Source organism: Anas platyrhynchos, chromosome 2, assembly GCF_047663525.1.
Source record: "Anas platyrhynchos isolate ZD024472 breed Pekin duck chromosome 2, IASCAAS_PekinDuck_T2T, whole genome shotgun sequence".
Lineage (NCBI taxonomy): Eukaryota > Metazoa > Chordata > Aves > Anseriformes > Anatidae > Anas > Anas platyrhynchos.
The window spans coordinates 98,143,699-98,161,929 of NC_092588.1; the positions used below are offsets into that span (position 1 = coordinate 98,143,699).

Here is an 18,231-nt window from a genome sequence, read left to right on the forward strand (position 1 = left end):
TCTTCATAGACAGGTATCAAAAGCTATTTTTATATGACACCTTTCTGACAAAAAGACATAGGTGCACATTCACACCTTAAAAATCCCTAACCAAACTATGAGTCTGAAGAATATTACAAGGATGGAATAAATTAATGAACCTGATCTGCAGAATTAATTGCAGTAATTAGAAATTGTTATTGCATACCCTGCATGGGTACATTTTCTAATTTTAATAACATCTCATCCTATTCCTTTGGAAAAAAAATAATTTTTTTTGTTTGTTTTTTTAATCAGGATACTCACTTGTGATCAATTTGATAATAATACATTTAAAACTGGCATTGCAGAAACACTGCTAAATAGTGGTATCCACTCATATAACTGAATCCCAACAGCATGTTAAGGGGAATCACAACTCCAGTTAACAGCCTTCATGGCAAAAATGTGAAATCCAAAAATTGCCGAACAGTACCTTTCTTTCAAATGAGGCTCAGCTACAGAAGAATAGATCTGGTTATCCGGTTTTAATGAATAATGCTCCTAAATAATTGGGTAAGTTTTATTTGCTAAAATACTCAGTTATAATCCAGAGGTATATTAAATTTTATCTTTCTATTCACCATACAATAACATAATGCATGTAATTTATCAGAATAGTGCAAGAGAAAAGAGGAAGTTTTAACACTAACAAAAACACATTCATCAGAATATTTCTAATTTGCAAAAATATAAGCATTATTTAAAGTGGTTGGCTTGTAAGAAATTGCACAGTAGGTTCTATGTGAAAGATGAAAATGCTAGGGACTATGAAATATGGAATGCTCGCTTTTCTGAGCAGCCAGTTTATATGGTTTTTGTGTTTGTGTTTTTTTTTCTTTCCTTTTGTGAGGGGGATTTTTTGATAAAGCAGCTAACAAACATTGTTTTCTTCAGGAACAGACATCGTTAGAGGTACCAATACTCACCTTACTGAGAATAGCGTTAAGGTCATCACAGCAATCAGTCATTCTTTCCCCCAGAAAACATGAAATTCAAACACTAACCCCAACACTCACTCCAATAGAATTTAAAATACGTTTTCAGAGTGAATAAAGTAAGATCATACAGATCATACAAAGGCAGAAAAGTCATAAAACTGACAGCTATGCAAATGTCAGTCATGTAAGCTGAGAAGTTTAGCATAAAAACAATGCTCAACCATTTATAGTCATCTAAAACCTTTTTGCTAACATTCTTTATTGGCTTGCTGCTTCACAGATCTCTTGCAAAAAAAAAAAAAAAAAATATTCCAAAGACTTGTCTTGGGTTGGAGAGGGGTTGTTACTAGAAATCTCAGATTCATCTTTGTAGTTGTCAATTCATTAATTCTTTTGGCTGTCTAATAATACTTCCAAGTAGCTATTCTGCACCAGCTTAAAACAATTTAAAAATAATTTAAAAAAAAAAAAAATCAGTGTAAAGCCAGCAGAAAACTCAAAACAGGCCCCCAGATCAGAATATCTATGGGTTCCAAGGAAAATTCCTTAAAAAATACTTGACAGTAAATCCATGACCTTTCAGAATGATTCATTCAAACATATCTTCACAGTCTGATGGAAAAATTAATTAAAATATTTTACTGATGACAATATAATACAAACATCTTAGAGACTGTCAACAGGAAAATTGTTGTCAACAGGAAAATATTAGTAACAAAACTAGCCCAAAAGATTTTGAAATATTTTTATTTTTAAAACAAGATGAAGTTCTTCTCATTTCAAAGCAACTTTTCCTAGACAACCTGTTCTAAATCTGCCACATCATAAACAAAGTTTTTCATTATTTCAGAGAAAATTGGAATCAAAATTAAATCAAATAATATCTGGCTATGGAGATTTCTAGTTGATGAGTCCAAAAAAACTGTATACCTAAGAAAGCCAAACCAAAAAGCTCCAGCAATATTTACCACTGCAGTGAAAATATTGGGATTCCCAATATTCTTATTCGGAAATACTTTTAGAATGTTTTGTTAGATCTGCTAGAGTAATTTTAAATGGAAGCCCAAAAGAGTAACAAAGTGTGGGAGCCAGAACTTCCTCAATCCTTTGGTGTTATAGATCTTATTTCATCTAGAGCCATGATGCGCTTGATACAGTTTCAAGATACAGTTTCAGCACTGTAGTAATGAAGAAAATGTGAAAAAACTCTTCAGATTCTCTTTGCCATATATAGAAATAAAAATTCTAATATGAAATTCAACACAAATTTTGTAACAGGTTACCTCATAATAACAGTATTATTTGAAGACAGACATACTATGTACTTACCTTACAAAAGTAACAAAATACACACAGTTGTTACAATTTTATTTCTAAATTACTCAGGTGATCAGCCCCAGGGCAGAGGCTTTCTGCAGCGGAGCAGGGTATCAAGGTGGTCAGAGCTTTATTTCCAGCATCGAGGCCACTCAAGGCAGATGAGGGAGCCGCCAGCACCTGTCAGCCCTCACGACAGAGGCTGACCAGGCCAGGAGGAGCCAGCAGTGCTTGCTCCCCGACCGTACAGAGGCAGCCCCTAGGAGGTGCAACAATCAGGATGGGGGAACAGGGCATGGGGCTGCAGTTTGCACTGGCAGTATGGGCTCAGACAGCGCAGAGCATCCCTCCCCACTCAGGAGAACAGCTCATCTACTGGCTGTCTACCTATAGCTAAACTGCCATGGTCTGCAGTAGGCAGAAAGTTCTCTCTAGAAAGTCTGTGGCGACCCAGACAGAGTGCCCACTCAACCATGTGGTAGTTCAGGTCTCTGGATGCACGGAGTGCCTGAGCCTGTTGCTGCTATCTGAGGGCAGCAGAAGCACCATGTATCTGAGGTGTGAGCAGGTGGATTGCCTGCTAAGCCTGCTGGCAGAGCTCAAGGAGGAGGTGGAGAGGTTGAGGGCCATCAGGGAGTGTGAGCACGAGACAGACTGGTGGAGCAACTCCCTGCACGGCCTGAAAGAATGGCACCGGGATAAGACACCCCAAACAGGGGTGGACCCCCTGCCCTGTCAAGCAGAGGGAGGGGACCTAGGAGATGAGGAGGAATGGAAACAAGTCCCTGCTTGGCATCACAGACAACCCCCCTCTCTACTGGCCTCGCCTCCCCAGGTGCCCATACACAACAGGTTTGAGGCCTTGGAGCTTGAGAGACCCGTGGGTGAGGATGTGGTCGAAAGCCCACCCAGGAGGTTGCCTAGGGCGAGGAAGTCGACTCCACGCCTCAAGACTGCCTCCACCAAGAAAGAAAGAAGGGTGATGGTTGTAGGTGACTCCCTTCTCAGAACAGAGGGCCCTATATGTTGGCCTGACCCTACCTGTAGAGAAGTCTGCTGCCTCCCTCAGGCTTGGGTCAGGGACACTGCCAGAAAGTTTCCTAACCTGGTTCGCCCCTCTGACTATTATCCTCTATTGACAGTCCAGGGTGGCAGTGATGAAATCGCAGAGAGAAGCCTGAAGGCTATCAAACAGGACTTCAGGGGACAGGAACACTTAGTAGATGGAGCAGAAGTACAGGTGGTGGTTTCCTCCATCCCTAAAGTGGCAGGGAGGGATACAGAGAGGACCCAGAAAGCCCACCTGATAAACACATGGCTCAGAGACTGGCGCCAACAGAGAAATTTTGTTTTTTTTGACCACAGGGTGCTTTACTCAGCACCTGGGCTATTAGCTGCAGATGGGCTCCACCTATCTCTATGGGGAAAATGGATCCTAGCCCAGAAGCTGGCAGGGCTCATTGAGAGGGCTTTAAACTACATAAGAAGGGGGACAGGGATGAAATGAGGCTTATTAGAGGTGAGCCAGGGGGAACAATGCCAGGGCCACAGGAGAAAGCAATGGCCCAACTGAAGTGCATCTACACTAATGCACGCAGCATGGGCAACAGACAGGAGGAGCTGCAACCCATGGTGCAGCAGGCAAGCTATGATGTGGTTGCCATCACTGAAATGTGGTGGGATCGATCCCATGACTGGAGTACTGCAATGAATGTCTGTAGGCTCTCCAGAAGGGAGCACAGATGGGGTGGCTCTCCATAGTAGAGAGTGTTTTGATGTTGTGGAACTTGAGGCTGGGAATGATAAGGTTGAGTCCCTATGGGTTAGGATCAGTGGGAAGGCCAACAAGGCAGGCATCCTGGTGGGAGTCAGTTATAGACCACCAAACCAGGATGAGGAGACGGATGAGGTGTTCTACAAGCAGCTGGCAGAAGTTGCACAATATCCAGCATTTGTCCTCATGGGGGACTTCAACTTCCTAGATATTTGCTGGAAATACAACACAGCTCAGAGGAAGCAGTCTAGGAGGTTCCTGGAGATCGTGGAAGATAGCTTCCTGATGCAGCTGGTTAGTGAGCCTACCAGGGGAGGTGTCCTGCTAGACCTTTTGTTCACAAACAGAGAAGGACTGGTGGGAGATGTGGTGGTCAGGAGCTGTCTTGGGAAGAGTGACCACAAAATGGTAGAGTTCTCTATTCTTGGCGAAGTCAGAAGGAGGATCAGTAGAACTGCTGTCTGGGACTTCTGGAGGGCAGACTTTGAGCTGTTCGGGACACTGGTTGGCAGAGTTCCTTGGGAGACAGTTCTGAAGGGCAGAGGAGTCTGGGAAGGTTGGGCACTCCTCAAGAAGGAAACATTAATGGCTCAGGAGCGGTCTGTCCCGACATGCCCAAAGACAAACCAATGTGGAAGAAGACCAGCCTGGCTGAACAGATAACCGTGGCTAGAGTGTAGAAAGAAAAAGAGGGTTTATGACCTTTGGAAAAAAGGGCAGGCCACTGAAGAGGACTATAAGGATGTAAGGATGTGCAGGGACAAAATTAGAAAGGCCAAAGCTCATCTGGAGTTCAATCTGGCTACTGATGTTAAAGATTGTTGTTTTTATAAATACATTAACATGAAAAGGAGGACTAAGGAGAATCTCCATCCTCTACTGGATGACAGGAGGAAACTTAGTGATGAGAGATGAGGAAAAGGCTGAGGTGATTAATGCCTTCTTTGCTTCAGTCTTTAGCAGCAAAACCAGTTGTTCTCTGGGTACCCTGAGGTGGTGGAAGGGGATGGGAAGCAGGATGTGGCCCTCACAATCCACGAGGAAATGGTTGGCGACGTGCTACAGCACTTGGATGTATGCAAGTCGATGGGGCCGGATGGGATCCACCTGAGGGTACTGAGAGAACTGGCGGAAGAACTGGCCAGGCCGCTTTCCATCATTTATCAACAGTCCTGGCTATCAGGGGAGGTCCCAGTCGACTGGCAGCTAGCAAATGCGACATCCATCCTCAAGAGAGGCCAGAGGGTGGACCTGGGAAACTATAGGCCTGTTAGTTTGACCTCAATGCCAGGGAAGCTCATGGAGATTATCTTGAGTGTCATTACGCAGCACTTGCAGGGCAAGCAGGCGATCAGGCCCAGTCAGCATGGGTTTATGAAAGGCAGGTCCTGCTTGACGAACCTGATCTCCTTCTATGACAAAGTGACACGCTTGGTGGATGAGAGAAAGGCTTTGGATGTGGTCTACCTTGACTTCAGCAAGGCTTTTGACACCATTTCCCACAGCATTCCCTTCAAGAAACTGGATGCTCATGGCTTGGACTGGCGCATGCTTCATTGGGTTAAAAACTGGCTGGATAGCCGGGCCCAAAGAGTTGTGACGAATGGAGTTAAATCCAGTTGGAGGCCAGTCACTAGTGGGGTCCTCCAGGGCTCAGTACTAGGGCCAGTTCTCTTTAATATCTTTATCGATGATCTGGATGAGGGGATTAAGTGCACCCTCAGTAAGTTTGCAGACAACACCAAGTTAGGTGCGTGTCGATCTGCTCGAGGGTAGGAAGGCTCTGCAGGAGGATCTGGATAGGTTGCACCGATGGGCTGAGGTCAACTGTATGAAGTTGAACAAGGCCAAGTGCCGGGTCCTGCACGTGGGGCACAACAACCCCAAGCAGAGCTCCAGACTGGGAGAGGAATGGTTGGAAAGCTGCCTGGCAGAGAAGGACCTGGGAGTGATGGTTGATAGTCGACTGAATATGAGCCAGCAGTGTGCTCATATGTTCAGTTTTGGGCCCCTCACTACAAGAAAGACATGGAGGTGCTCAAGCGTGTCCAGAGAATGACAATGAAGCTGGTGAGGAGTCGGGAGAACAAGTCCTACTTGTTCTGAGGGAGCTGGGTTTGTTCAGCCTGGAGAAGAGAAGGCTCAGGGGCGACCTTATCGCTCTCTACAGGTACCTTAGAGGAGGCTGTAGAGAGGTGGGGGTTGGTCTATTCTCCCACGTGCCCAGTGACAGGATGAGAGGGAATGGCCTAAAGTTGCGCCAGGGGAGGTTTAGGTCATATATTAGGAAAAACTTCTTTACCAAAAGGGTTATTAGGCATTGGAACAGGCTGCCCAGGGAAGTGGTGGAGTCAGCATCCCTGGAGGTCTTTAAAAGACGTTTAGATGTAGAGCTCAGTGATATGGTTTAGTGGAGGACTTGTTAGTGTTAGGTCAGAGGTTGGACAAGGTGATCTTGGAGGTGTCTTCCAACCTAGATGATTCTGTGATTCATTCATCTTAATCATGTCAATTACAACATCTGATGCACATAAAAAAGCATTCAAGTTAGGATCTTTAATTTAGGATAGGAAAAATTTAGAGAATTCAAACCTTTTCTGGTATTGATGGTATGAATATATCTAGTTTAGTGCACCTTAGAGTAACCCAAAACAAATTTGCCAGGGAGAATTCACTGTGTGCCACAGTATTCTCTTAAGCATCAACAGGTTTCAGTATTGAGTACAAACTTCTTAAAACAGAAAATCCAAATCCTCGGTTTTAGAATGTCACGCTTTCCAATTATATACACTCATTTTACATATTTAAATTATTATAGTTATAGTATTTTTTAAACTTTGTGGACGTTAAAAACCTGCCACAGGGAAACAAATATTCTTGCCAAGAGCAGTATTTTGCTGAGACAGTTCAAGCACCTATTTCCTGTACAGCATCTCAAGAACCCCTGAAATATGCAGAAACCAGAAGAAGGAAGGGAACCATTAACAGAGTTATCTACTTTTTCACTTCTCTTAATATGCTCATAAGAGCATAAATATTGAAAAACAAGACTCAAGTATACATGTATCTAAAATGTAGTTCTCTTTAGATGGAAACTGCACACTTAAGAAATCCTTGCAGTTGATCTCTAAATCCAGGACAAGCAATTTTATTTCCCCCCAGATGTTGATGAATTTGTATTTAAAACATATTTCTTTAAGTTAGCTAAATATTTCTTACAGATACTGTATCTTTCCAACACACGTACACAACTACACTGCAAAACAATCTTTCCCTCTTTTTAGCTTATTTAGCTACTTTTCTAGGCCTGTTCTGTCTTTTAATTGTACCTTTTGTAAATATCACATCTACCACTGGCAAAGTTTGGCACAGGTATTATTCTCAGTTGTAAAGATGCCTTCTGGCCTTGAATAAGATGTTTCCAACAGAAATTGGAATGAATAGATGTTAGTGACATCATTCTTAGAGCTACTTTGTCCAAACGGCATAACATTAGCTACAAATCCTTAGTAGTAGATTCAGTTGCCATTAGTTAATTAGTTGCATGTCAGTTAATTTAACCACCTGATGAGTTCTTACTGAAACTTGGAAAAATTGCCAAAAATATGGTAGTGAAAGAGCATAAAATTGTGTTTTCCATTTCTAATCTCAATGTTCAAGGCACTTACTAAATTATAAGAAGTCTATGGTACATATGTTGAAGTGTGGCATACTTCAGCAAATGTCTTTACTACTTTCCTATTCTCCCCATGGACTTTATTTTTCTTATTTCTAAGCCTCATTCACTTTCAAATTCCTCAAATACTCATGTCTTCATAGCACCCTCTAACCTAGAAAAGTAACAAAGTGTATAGAAATAATAGGTAAAGTAACAGCTCACTTGCAAATATGCTTTTGTTCAGTATTCTTGTTCATGAGATCATTAAAATCTGCATTTTTTTCCATTCACTTACCTTCAGGATTGAGCTCTATGGTATAACCAGCAATGGCACAAAAGGGAAAAAAGAATAAAACATAAGATGCTACTTAAATAAGAGAAAAAGGAAAATGTAGTAACAGGTTTTAAAAAACTTAAGCCATGTTTGTTAAATAGACAATACATAAAAACCTAATACTAGCCAAAAAACAGACATAAGACCACATTCATCAATAGCACAATCCTATCCAACTGAGTGACTCATTAACCTTCCGCAGTATGAATCCCACAGAGATACACTGAAGACTGATTTGGCCACGAACACAGTATCTTAAAAACAAAAGAGGAAAAGGTCTCTATTTAGATAAAATGAAGTCAGAAAGGCAGTTAATTTTTGTGTCCTAGGACATTACTTAAGGATTTAATTGCCTTGTACAAGCAGCATATGCACTGGTATCAGTATGTAATTGAACAGAATTATCCCAGCTTAATAATTTTAATTAATATCCAAAATTTAGTAAGATATTAACATTTATATTCTTTTACTGAGAAGTCTTGCAAATTAAAAAAACTTAAATGATAGAAAGTTCTGCTACACTTTACAGATTTTATTAGATGTCATCTTCCGGAGATTTTTTTTAGTGTATATAAGCAAACATATTCAAGATACAAGATACTTTGCTTTCCTAACCTTGCAAAATTCAACCTAATAATTAAAAATATAAGTTTAGCTAATATCACCTGAATGAAATAATAATAAATTCATTTGAATATGAGAAATATAATTTAAATTTGATATTTTCATCTTTCAAAGCAAAATTACAGAAGCAAAGCCAGCAAAAGATAAAGCATGCTTTCAGAATCAGAGGATCCAAGGCACTCAAAAGTATACTACCTATAGTCACATTACACAAGCTGTCTAAATCCACATCACTTTAAACTGGATGCTTTGGAAGTTACAGAAATTCATTCACAAGGAATAAATAGTTTGAGGGTCACCATACAGGAGGACTGAAGTTGTACCAGATGTTTGTGCAGGCTTTCAAAAAAAAAAAAAAAAGTGATGAATATCCTTTTCCTTCCCTTCCTCTGTACATATCTTCAAGCCTAGTCTAACAAGGGTAAGGTTAAGTTCTTCAAAAACCATGAGTTTCACTTTTGTCTAGAAGTAGATAAATATTTTAACAATCAACACACAAGCTAGACTATCATCATAAATACTCTGTTTCAAGTGAGATGTGATGTGAAGTAAATGCTTAAATAAAAGTGCATACATAGGATAATGTACTCAAGATCACCACCCCTCAGAAGCTCTAGCTCCACGTGCATTTCTTTGATGCTAGCCCACTTCGTATCACCCTTCCTTCTGTGCTGGCACAGCTCTCTGTGTTTGCACAATGAACCAAATCAGCAAATCTGGTTAAGAAATAACTGCCGATTGTGTGAGCACAACAGGGGAGGAGGTGCAGAAGCAAAGCCAAGCAGTGAGAAGTGAAGAATGAACAGATTGCTTAAACTGGTTTATGCTGCATTTAACTTAACATGGAAGCCCTGTCTAAGTACAGTTTCTCATGTAGCTTGATGCATATTCCCAAGGCTGTGTGTAGAAAACTAAGTGAATTAGTCTTCAGTTATGGATAGCAGGGTAAATTTGCATATTCTATTAATAGCGTCATTAGGGGTCTATAAAATAGAACTACTTAATTTCTATTCTTTTGGGTCAATTTATTTGTTTAGAATGAATACATTCAGCTGTTAAGGGGAAGTGAGGAATAATCACTCCCAAAGCTTATTCAAGTCCTCTTCCTCTGTATGGAGGCAGTTATTGTCACATTTGTTGGCAGACCCAGAAGGCTGAATAGTCATAAAGATGTAATTAACTTCTCGCTCCAAGAGATGGTTCCTTAAAGAGCAGAACAGAAGCAAATTGATTGGGCAGGGTGGGAAAGCTGGTATAACTGCTTCCCAAGCCACAAGCATATGATTTTACCTCTTTAAAACTGATTATATAATTTGATGATGCTACATATAATATTAACTAAAACAAGTGAAGACTAGATTCTAATATACATTATTAATTCTTCAATTACTAACTGCCTTTTTTTTTCAAAAGAAAGATGACAAGAAACATGTAAAGAAATACCTTAAAAATGTAAATTTGAAATTTTCAGTGTAATTTGAAATCTTCAGTGGCTCACCTGTTGGTGCACTACATGAAACCACACAATTTCCTTCTAGTTCTGATGGAGGAAAATTCCCCTTCAAAAAGACAGACAGGACCACAGTTTCAGATGAATCTGGTTCTAAAAATAATACAAAATTAAATCCAGTAATAAGAGCATCCAAATGGAAAAAAAAAAAATCCTGTACTTCAGGAAATATTCTATGAAATTAGGATAGTCGTTTCTATTCATTCACCTTTATCAAATCCCTGAACATGCTTATTTGGGGGGAGGTGGAAGTATTTTTTTCTTGAAATATGTAATTAGAAAATGACAAATTACTCTCTCTGAGTAGAAACTAGCATAAGGCATATCCAGTGAAACAACTCAGCACACCTAACACAGAAAACCTCAAAAACAAATCTAATTTTACATGGCAATTTTAATATTCCACAAAGCCATCAGCTCTTTGTTCCTTTCACCTGTTGAGGAAACACAAGAACTGTCCTTTAAGATCAGAGCAGCAGTCAGGTAAAGCTCTGTTTCAATAGGGTCCAGTACTGAGCATTTCAGAGCATAAGTGGTCTACAGTTCCAGCTGAGGCAGCAGGACACACTTCTCTACTTCTTGGAAAACATTTACAACTTTCAAGGCGATCCTACCTGTGACCTTATTGGAAGAAGGCTATGATCATTCCACAGTTAATACTAAGTTGGGAACATCACTAGACTGGCCACAGGTCAAGTTTCCTGTCCCTCCTTTTAGAACACCAGTGCCATTCTACATAAACAGAACTGCCAGCAAAACAAAACACCCCAGTGAAAGCACCAAACAATAACTGATTTTCTTTCTCCATCATGAAACTCTCACCCTGTCTCTTCTCACCTGCCATGTGTCACACTGTAACCAAGGAAGCAACTCCATTCCTATATAATTATTTTTGTCTTCTTCAACAAACAGAAAATAAAATCTGCAGAGTGTACATAAGGCACATTTGTAACTACTTGCACTGCAGTATCTCCAACTATGCACTTGATAGAGGCTGTATGATATCTCTCAAACATCTTCAGAAAAAGTAATATGATAAAATATCTGTAACGGTGCTATAAAAATTTACCTAAATCATTGAAGACGAACTGGTCACAGGTCACTGCTAATGGAGCTTGTACACATACTGACAGGTTTGGTTTCTGTGCAGTCACCCTGCTTTGTACTGTTACCTAAAGAAATTGACACACAGAAGTACTTAAATAAAGGAATAATTTAATTTCTGTATAGCAAATGATTAGAAAAAAAAAAAAAGCAAAAACAAAAATCTGCAAAGAGTATTCAGCGATTGTGTTTAAGAACTTCAAATTTCAACTGCAAAAATAATATTTTCCTTTTACAATTCTTATTTACCTACAATGGTATGAAGTAACAACTTAAAACGCAACTAAAAAAAAGAAGAGGTGACTTCTCACATTCTTCGTAACCTTAAGCAAAGGCAACCTAATGCTAAACTGCTAGTTAACATATTAAAATATTTTCCAAATGTCATGTGCATTTCTTTCAATGTGATAAAAATAAAAATATTGCCTTTTTTAGATAACTAAAGCAAAATAAATAAATAAATTAATGAGAACAAAGCTAACCTAAGTTATTTCCTCTAACTGCAAAGAACAATTCACGGTCTTCTGAATAACTTTAGAATTAAGTTCTATTAAATTTTTTTACAGAAACAAACTCTAAAACTCCATATACAGGATACCCAGCACAACTAAATCTCTAGATTACAAGAGCTGACCTAACTATAAAGCTGGAAGAGCTGCTTCTACTGCAGAAAGAACAGGCTACAAAAACAATGGTTATCAAAATAATGTCCTTAAGTCAAGTCTAAAAAGAAAGTACTTTGGTGACCTACATCTGAACATGGTCCTACACTTGGGGCACAACAACCCCATGCAACACTACAGTCTGGGGGAAGAGTGTCTGGAAAGCTGCCCAGTGGAATGGGACTTGGGGCATTGGTTGAATATGAGCCAGCAGTATGGCCAGGAAGGCCAAGACCATCCTGGCTTGTATCAGAAATAGTGTGGCCAGCAGGACCAGGGAAGTGATTGTACCGCCGTACTCAGTTCTGGTGAGGCCGCACCTCAAGAGTTGTGCTCAGTTTTGGGCCCCTCAGTACAAGAAGGAAGTTGAGGTGCTTGAGAGTATCCAGAGAAGGAAAACAAAGCTGGTAAAGGGTCTAGGGAAAAGTCTTATGGGGAGCAGCGGTTGTTTAGCCTAGAGAAAAGGAGTCTCAGGGGAGACCTCATTTCTCTCTACAACTACCTCAAAGGAGGTTGTAGTGATAGGGATAGGGATAGGTCTCTTCTCCCAAGCACCAAGTGATAGGACAAGAGTAAATGGCCTCCACTGGTGCCAGGGGAGGTTGACATTGGATATTAGGAAAAAATTTTTCACTGAAAGGGTTGTGAAGCATTGGAATAGAAAGCTCAGGGAAGCGCTTGAGTCACCACCCCTAGAAGCGTTCAAAAGATAAGTAGATACGGTGCTTATGGACATAGTTTAATGGTAGACTTGGCAGTGCTAGGTTAATGGTTGGACTTGGTGACCATAGAGGTCTTTCCCAACGTAAATGATTCTATGGCCTGTATACACACGGACACTAACTGCCATTATCATCTGTTTTGTATTGCTGGTCTACCAAGTAGCTCACTATGGACAGGTAAAACCATTTTAGGAAAATACTTCATGTAATAGAATGATTGAAGTGTTAGGAAGCCAGAATTCTCTGAAGCCAGAATTTCCATAAAAGAAACAGTGAAGAAGAAATCAATGCACTTACATTTATTATGCTAATTAAGTCAGGTAAAAACATACAGATATGAGAATACACACCTCAGAAAATTTATAGTCAAGACAGAGACATTTGAAGTCACTGCCAAACTTTATTCAGAGCATTTCTTCAAAAGCAAAACAATGTTTTTCACAAATTACTTTCGGAGACAATCTGTTCCATGCCCCAGCCCCAAAAGAAGGGCACACAATTCTAAAAAGTCATTTTTGCCCTCAGCCTTGAACTGTTTCAGGTCCAATGTAATTCAATGAATGCAGCTATGTAAACCCACTTGCATTATCTTTAAGCCAACCAGCTGGGCACTGACAGATCTGCTGACTACAACCACAAAAAAGTTTGGTCCAAACCGATTATCTATTTATCATCTTTCTAAAGCAGCTACTATACCCAAATAGGTCACTTCAGATCTAATTTAGGCAACATCTACACATTTTCCAGTGGGAGCACCAACTGCATAATTTATCAGTTTACTTTACAAACTCAAATCTTCAACAATCTCTAAGGTATGAAAGGGCTGTAAACCACTTAGAGCTGCCAACATCCTGCTTGCATGCATTCCAGCCTGAAGCCCAGCCCTCCAAACCAGGTGAGTCAAGGATGTTTTTAAGCATCTTCTGCACTCAACTGCAGTTGTAGAGAATTTGCTCGGTTATGTTTGGCTTTCTGATGTATGTAAGCCTGAGCTTACATATGGAATGAGAGGGATCCTCTTATACTGTAACTTTTGTCAAGAGTCTAGTTTTATTAAAACTTTTTCTGACAGGCCTCTGGTTTGTATAAAATTTAAAAAAGTATTAAAAAAAAAAAAAAGATTTTATATTAAGTGTCTCAAGTGTTGGAAATTTTTTAATGCATAATGTATTGCCTGAAGATTTTTTGTGGGTACAATGGCCTCTATTACAATGACCAAAGAACATTAATTAGTAGCAACACCTACTTTGCAGAAAAGTTACAAGTTTATATGTATAAAGTGTTTGTAGTTCTATCACTCAAGAAAATATTTAATTTTGATTTGGATTTTTATAAAATGTTGTCATTAACTTGTCCTAATTCAGTGTTCCAGTTCAAATTAGCCTGACAAGCATCATACCATGCAAACATTACATGCAATTATTTCTTACTTGAATAAAAACAACACTTATAACTTTTCAAATACTAAATAAATGAATACATTAACTATAATGAGTTTTCCATCACGTGCTATTATTTTGAATGGAGACATATATGAAGATCAGTTAAATTAACATCACAGGAAAAAAAAAGGTGGAAATAATTGCATGAATGAAAACTAGGTTTACTACTTTTTGATTCATTAAAACACATAAAATGCGTAAACAGGAGGGGAAAGAAAAGTCTTCCCATTAAAAAGCTTATCAAGTGTTTAAATACATGCATACATATTTTAAACGTTTCTCATTTGCCTTACAGTAAAAAGCAGATGAGAGAGAATGATGGGAGTTATTCATGTTCCTGATATTGAAATCATTGCCTCTCTACCAAAATGGAATTTGGTAGTTGTATATATAATACTTTCCTTTGTAATAGGTCACTTCATTTTAAAGTGTAGAGAAAGATGCTGAGCTAAATACAACTAAGTTACAGTAATATAAGGGAATTCATTTCAATTAATAGTCCAGTCAGGCTCTGTCACTCAAGACAGAGGCAGAATTTGCAAGGCTCTCAGAAACAAAGCCCTAATTTTGCTCCACCTGAACTGCTACATAAGCCTCTCAAATTCAAAAAAATATATATATATATATAAATATATTACGCAATACTGAGGAGAAACTACACTTGCACACATGTACACACATATGCACATTTATACTTTCTTTAGAATCAGAGGTAACAGTCCCCAGGGAGGGCTGCAATTGTATCAGTTTTCAAATTAAAATTTCCTGGCTTTTTTGTACTAACAAATACTGTGAGATTGTTTTTACAAGAGAAAGTCTATTTTTACTTATTGACAACTGAAAAGGCAGCTAGAGATCACCTTCAAATTTTGAGTAAATATTTATTCCCTTTGAAAAGTATTGGAAAAATATTCTTAAACTTCAAGAACTACTTCCCCTCCACCCTATTTTGTTTGTTTGTTTCTTGATAAACATCACAGAAATAAGATTCTAACCACTTCAACAGAAGGCATGCAAGATAAACACCTGTTATATGAAGGAACAAAAAGTATATAACAGCATTTCAAATTCTATTCATGTTCATAATCCAAGTGAAATACACAGAAAATATTACAGGTTTTCTAAAATTTGTCATCACTGTTTGCTATGGTTTGAGTAAGGCACAGTACCTTTACTGTTACTGATGGTACTACCTCTGCTTTTACCTCACTGTCAATGGCTTTCTGTGAAGAAAAAGATGAAAACAGAGTAAATTCAATATTACACATGAATGAATGAACACAATGAATGTAATATTACTCTCCTAACATCAGTTTGGTAAATAGGGAATTAACTGTAAAGGACTTATCATTCTGATGACAGATTAAAATACACAAAATACATTTCTGAGCTCCTGAAAACGTAAAGCCTCTGTTTGAAATTGCCTGCAAAAAGGATAGCAAAAGGTCATGAATGTTGTGTATATAAGGAACTAATACACTTTGATGTATATATGAATATTTGAAACTGTTTTGCTTGGCATGCTTCTTCCTACTGTATATTTATTTCAATTTTGGAAACTCCTCCTGTTACTCAGTAGGGAAAGGTGACCTCCAATCTGCCAATGTATTATATACACATCTTAGCACGTACTACAAACTCATTGCACACAATCTTCTAATCAGAAATATATTTTGAACTTCAAAAGAATATTATGGCAGGCATTTTGTTATTCCCACTTACATCTATTTCAAGATGCAATTCCATCTAATGAAAAATTCATCTTGGCACTACAGCCTGTTTTAATATCTTGTTATATGCTCAGATTTCATTTTGCATCAGGGTTGTCTCAACAGTTTAAGAAGTGTTCCAATATGTTTGAACCACTTTATTTTAAAGGAATACTTCACTACTGCTGTAATACTAAATTCCTCACATGAATGTGTACCTTCTCATTATAAGAGTAAATTTAAAACAATCCACTGTGCTCTATCTCCACTCTTTTTCATCCCAGCATGCCACTATGAAGTTCACATATGCAAAGCTCCTAAGAAGTCAGGAAGTTGGTAGGCTCTCTCTAGAAGTAGGACTTTCATTCAACTACTGTATGCCTTTTCACAATATAAAAACATAGGGTCTTCCATACTGGATTAGATGATTGGCTTGTCAAGTACACTGACTCTGACAGTGACTAGTGGATGATCCTGAAGAAATAACATGGGTGCAAAGAGACTGATTCTTGCCCTGGTCTACTATATTCAGCTTTCAGAAATCAGCTGGGAGTTCCTGAATCAGAGGCTGTGCTTAGGAGGTGGTGTCAAATAACCATAATGGTCCTCCATTTGATTATCTAATCCATTCTAATATATCTTTATGCTCTGCTCCTACCACACATCACAATTTAAATCTCTTCAAATGAGCAGAAGTAGTATTCGCAAACCTGTAGAAGCCCTAAAATTATTCTCACATCTGCTTTATTGATTCTAACTCATTAAGTGTCTTACTATACATTTCCTTCCTAGATAGATACTGAAGGAACATCTAGGAAATGCTACGTCTCAGGAAACTAAAATATATGGATGGCCTTGGGCAATAAAGATTCAAGGCCATGATTCATTTGGTATATTGAGTTACTTATATCCAAAGCAGACCATCTACAAGTGGAAGATTGAGCAAATGAGTACAAGATTAGAGCATTCTACAGGCCTAACAATTTAATTGATGTGAGCAGATTATTACAATTAGCCAAGATCATGTCACTGTCCTTTCTTCCTTTCTTTTTTTTTTTTTTTTTTTTTTACCATCAACTAGTCTTTTCTGTAGGCAAGTGCTAGGCCATATTATAAAAAGGTCTCTTCATCAACTAGTATCAGCAGCAGCAGTAATAAAAATAGACTCAAATAAAGTTATCAAATAGACGTATAAAAGTACTTAAAAGCAGTTTTGTGTATTTTTAAAACATTAGTCATGAAAAATTAGTTTTGTAGAAATCAGTGGCTAGATACAACTAATTACAGATGTTATGTTACAACGACCATGTTTCTGAAAGTCTCACATGAAAAACCTTTAAGCAACAATATAAGGTCACCTAAATGTTAATTTGAACTGTTTTTCATAAGTTACATATGCAAATAAGAGCAAAAAACTCTATCTAGGCCGCTATGCCAGATAATATTGAATGATACCTTGCTGAAGATTACTCATTACATTGCATTATTGAGTGATTAGTACATTCTATCTTTAAAAGATCCACAGGACTACACTTCTGTTTCCCCCCACATTAGTAACTGCTTTAACAATTCTCATTATTACAAAGTTATCCCAGATCCTAAGAAAGTTTCTCCACCTACTTTTGCTTAGCCAAGAATTGAAAAGGTCCCAAGAAAAAAAAAAAAAGATACTAAGCGATTTTATTTACTCAAGTTAAAATGATTAACAAAAACGTGTTTTAATTGATGGACAAGTGGGTGCTATGCAGAAACTCAGTCCCATAAATATAAACAAATAGAAGTCACTATTTCAGATGTTTCAACTATCATTATGAGGATAAGGCTTATTACAAACTGAGAAATAGGCCAGAAAAGTGCACAAGACAACATTACCTCAAACAGTAAATATGACTGCAAGCAGCCTTAATTATTATTTTTTTTTAAAAAAAAAAAAAAAAGAAGAAAAATAGCATATGCTTACTTATGCATTGCAAGTTGTTAATTTTATAATCATTAGAGCTATGGTATGTACATTTCTCTTACAAAAATACCTCATATTTCATTGCTGTTTTCAAATCTAAAAAGCTCAAGTGTACAACTTACATCCACTTACCCAACAGGCAGCAGTGAACTTTAATAACTCAGTATTGTGCAGTATTTTATATAAGTAAATTGCTAAAGGTATAGTTATTGACTGATTTTCAATTTATTTCTAATTCCCTCTCCCAGTGATCTAACTGTTAAAGACAGAGGAAAGCCTGTTAAAACTCTAAAGCATTAGAATGTAGTCTCTAAACATATGCTATAATGATAATAGCAAGTTAGTGGTTATTAACAGCACAATTGCATGATGGAGAGCAACATGTCAGGTAGCAGTAGATATGAGACAGTCTGTTCGCTTATTTGTCTGAAAGTCCCTGAAGTCCCAGGACCATAT

At 38.2% G+C, this 18,231-nt stretch overlaps 1 protein-coding gene across 10 annotated transcripts in view; it reads right to left on the bottom strand.

The window, feature by feature from the left end:
- BBS9 (Bardet-Biedl syndrome 9) overlaps positions 1-18,231 on the bottom strand; it is a 315,416-nt gene that overhangs the window by 238,441 nt on the left and 58,744 nt on the right. For 8 of the 10 annotated variants that reach the window (XR_003495378.3, XM_072033266.1, XM_072033264.1 and 5 more), the window contains 4 exons: positions 15,276-15,329; positions 11,246-11,348; positions 10,165-10,269; positions 8,004-8,018 (listed from right to left, as the gene is read on the bottom strand). Coding sequence is in view for 9 of the 10 variants with exons in the window: in XM_072033266.1 (XP_071889367.1) it covers positions 8,004-8,018; positions 10,165-10,269; positions 11,246-11,348; positions 15,276-15,329 (277 nt within the window). In the remaining variant the exon portion in view is untranslated. The remainder of the gene's footprint in view (positions 1-8,003; positions 8,019-10,164; positions 10,270-11,245; positions 11,349-15,275; positions 15,330-18,231) is intronic. The other 2 variants (XM_072033263.1, XM_072033265.1) reach the window with 1 other exon arrangement.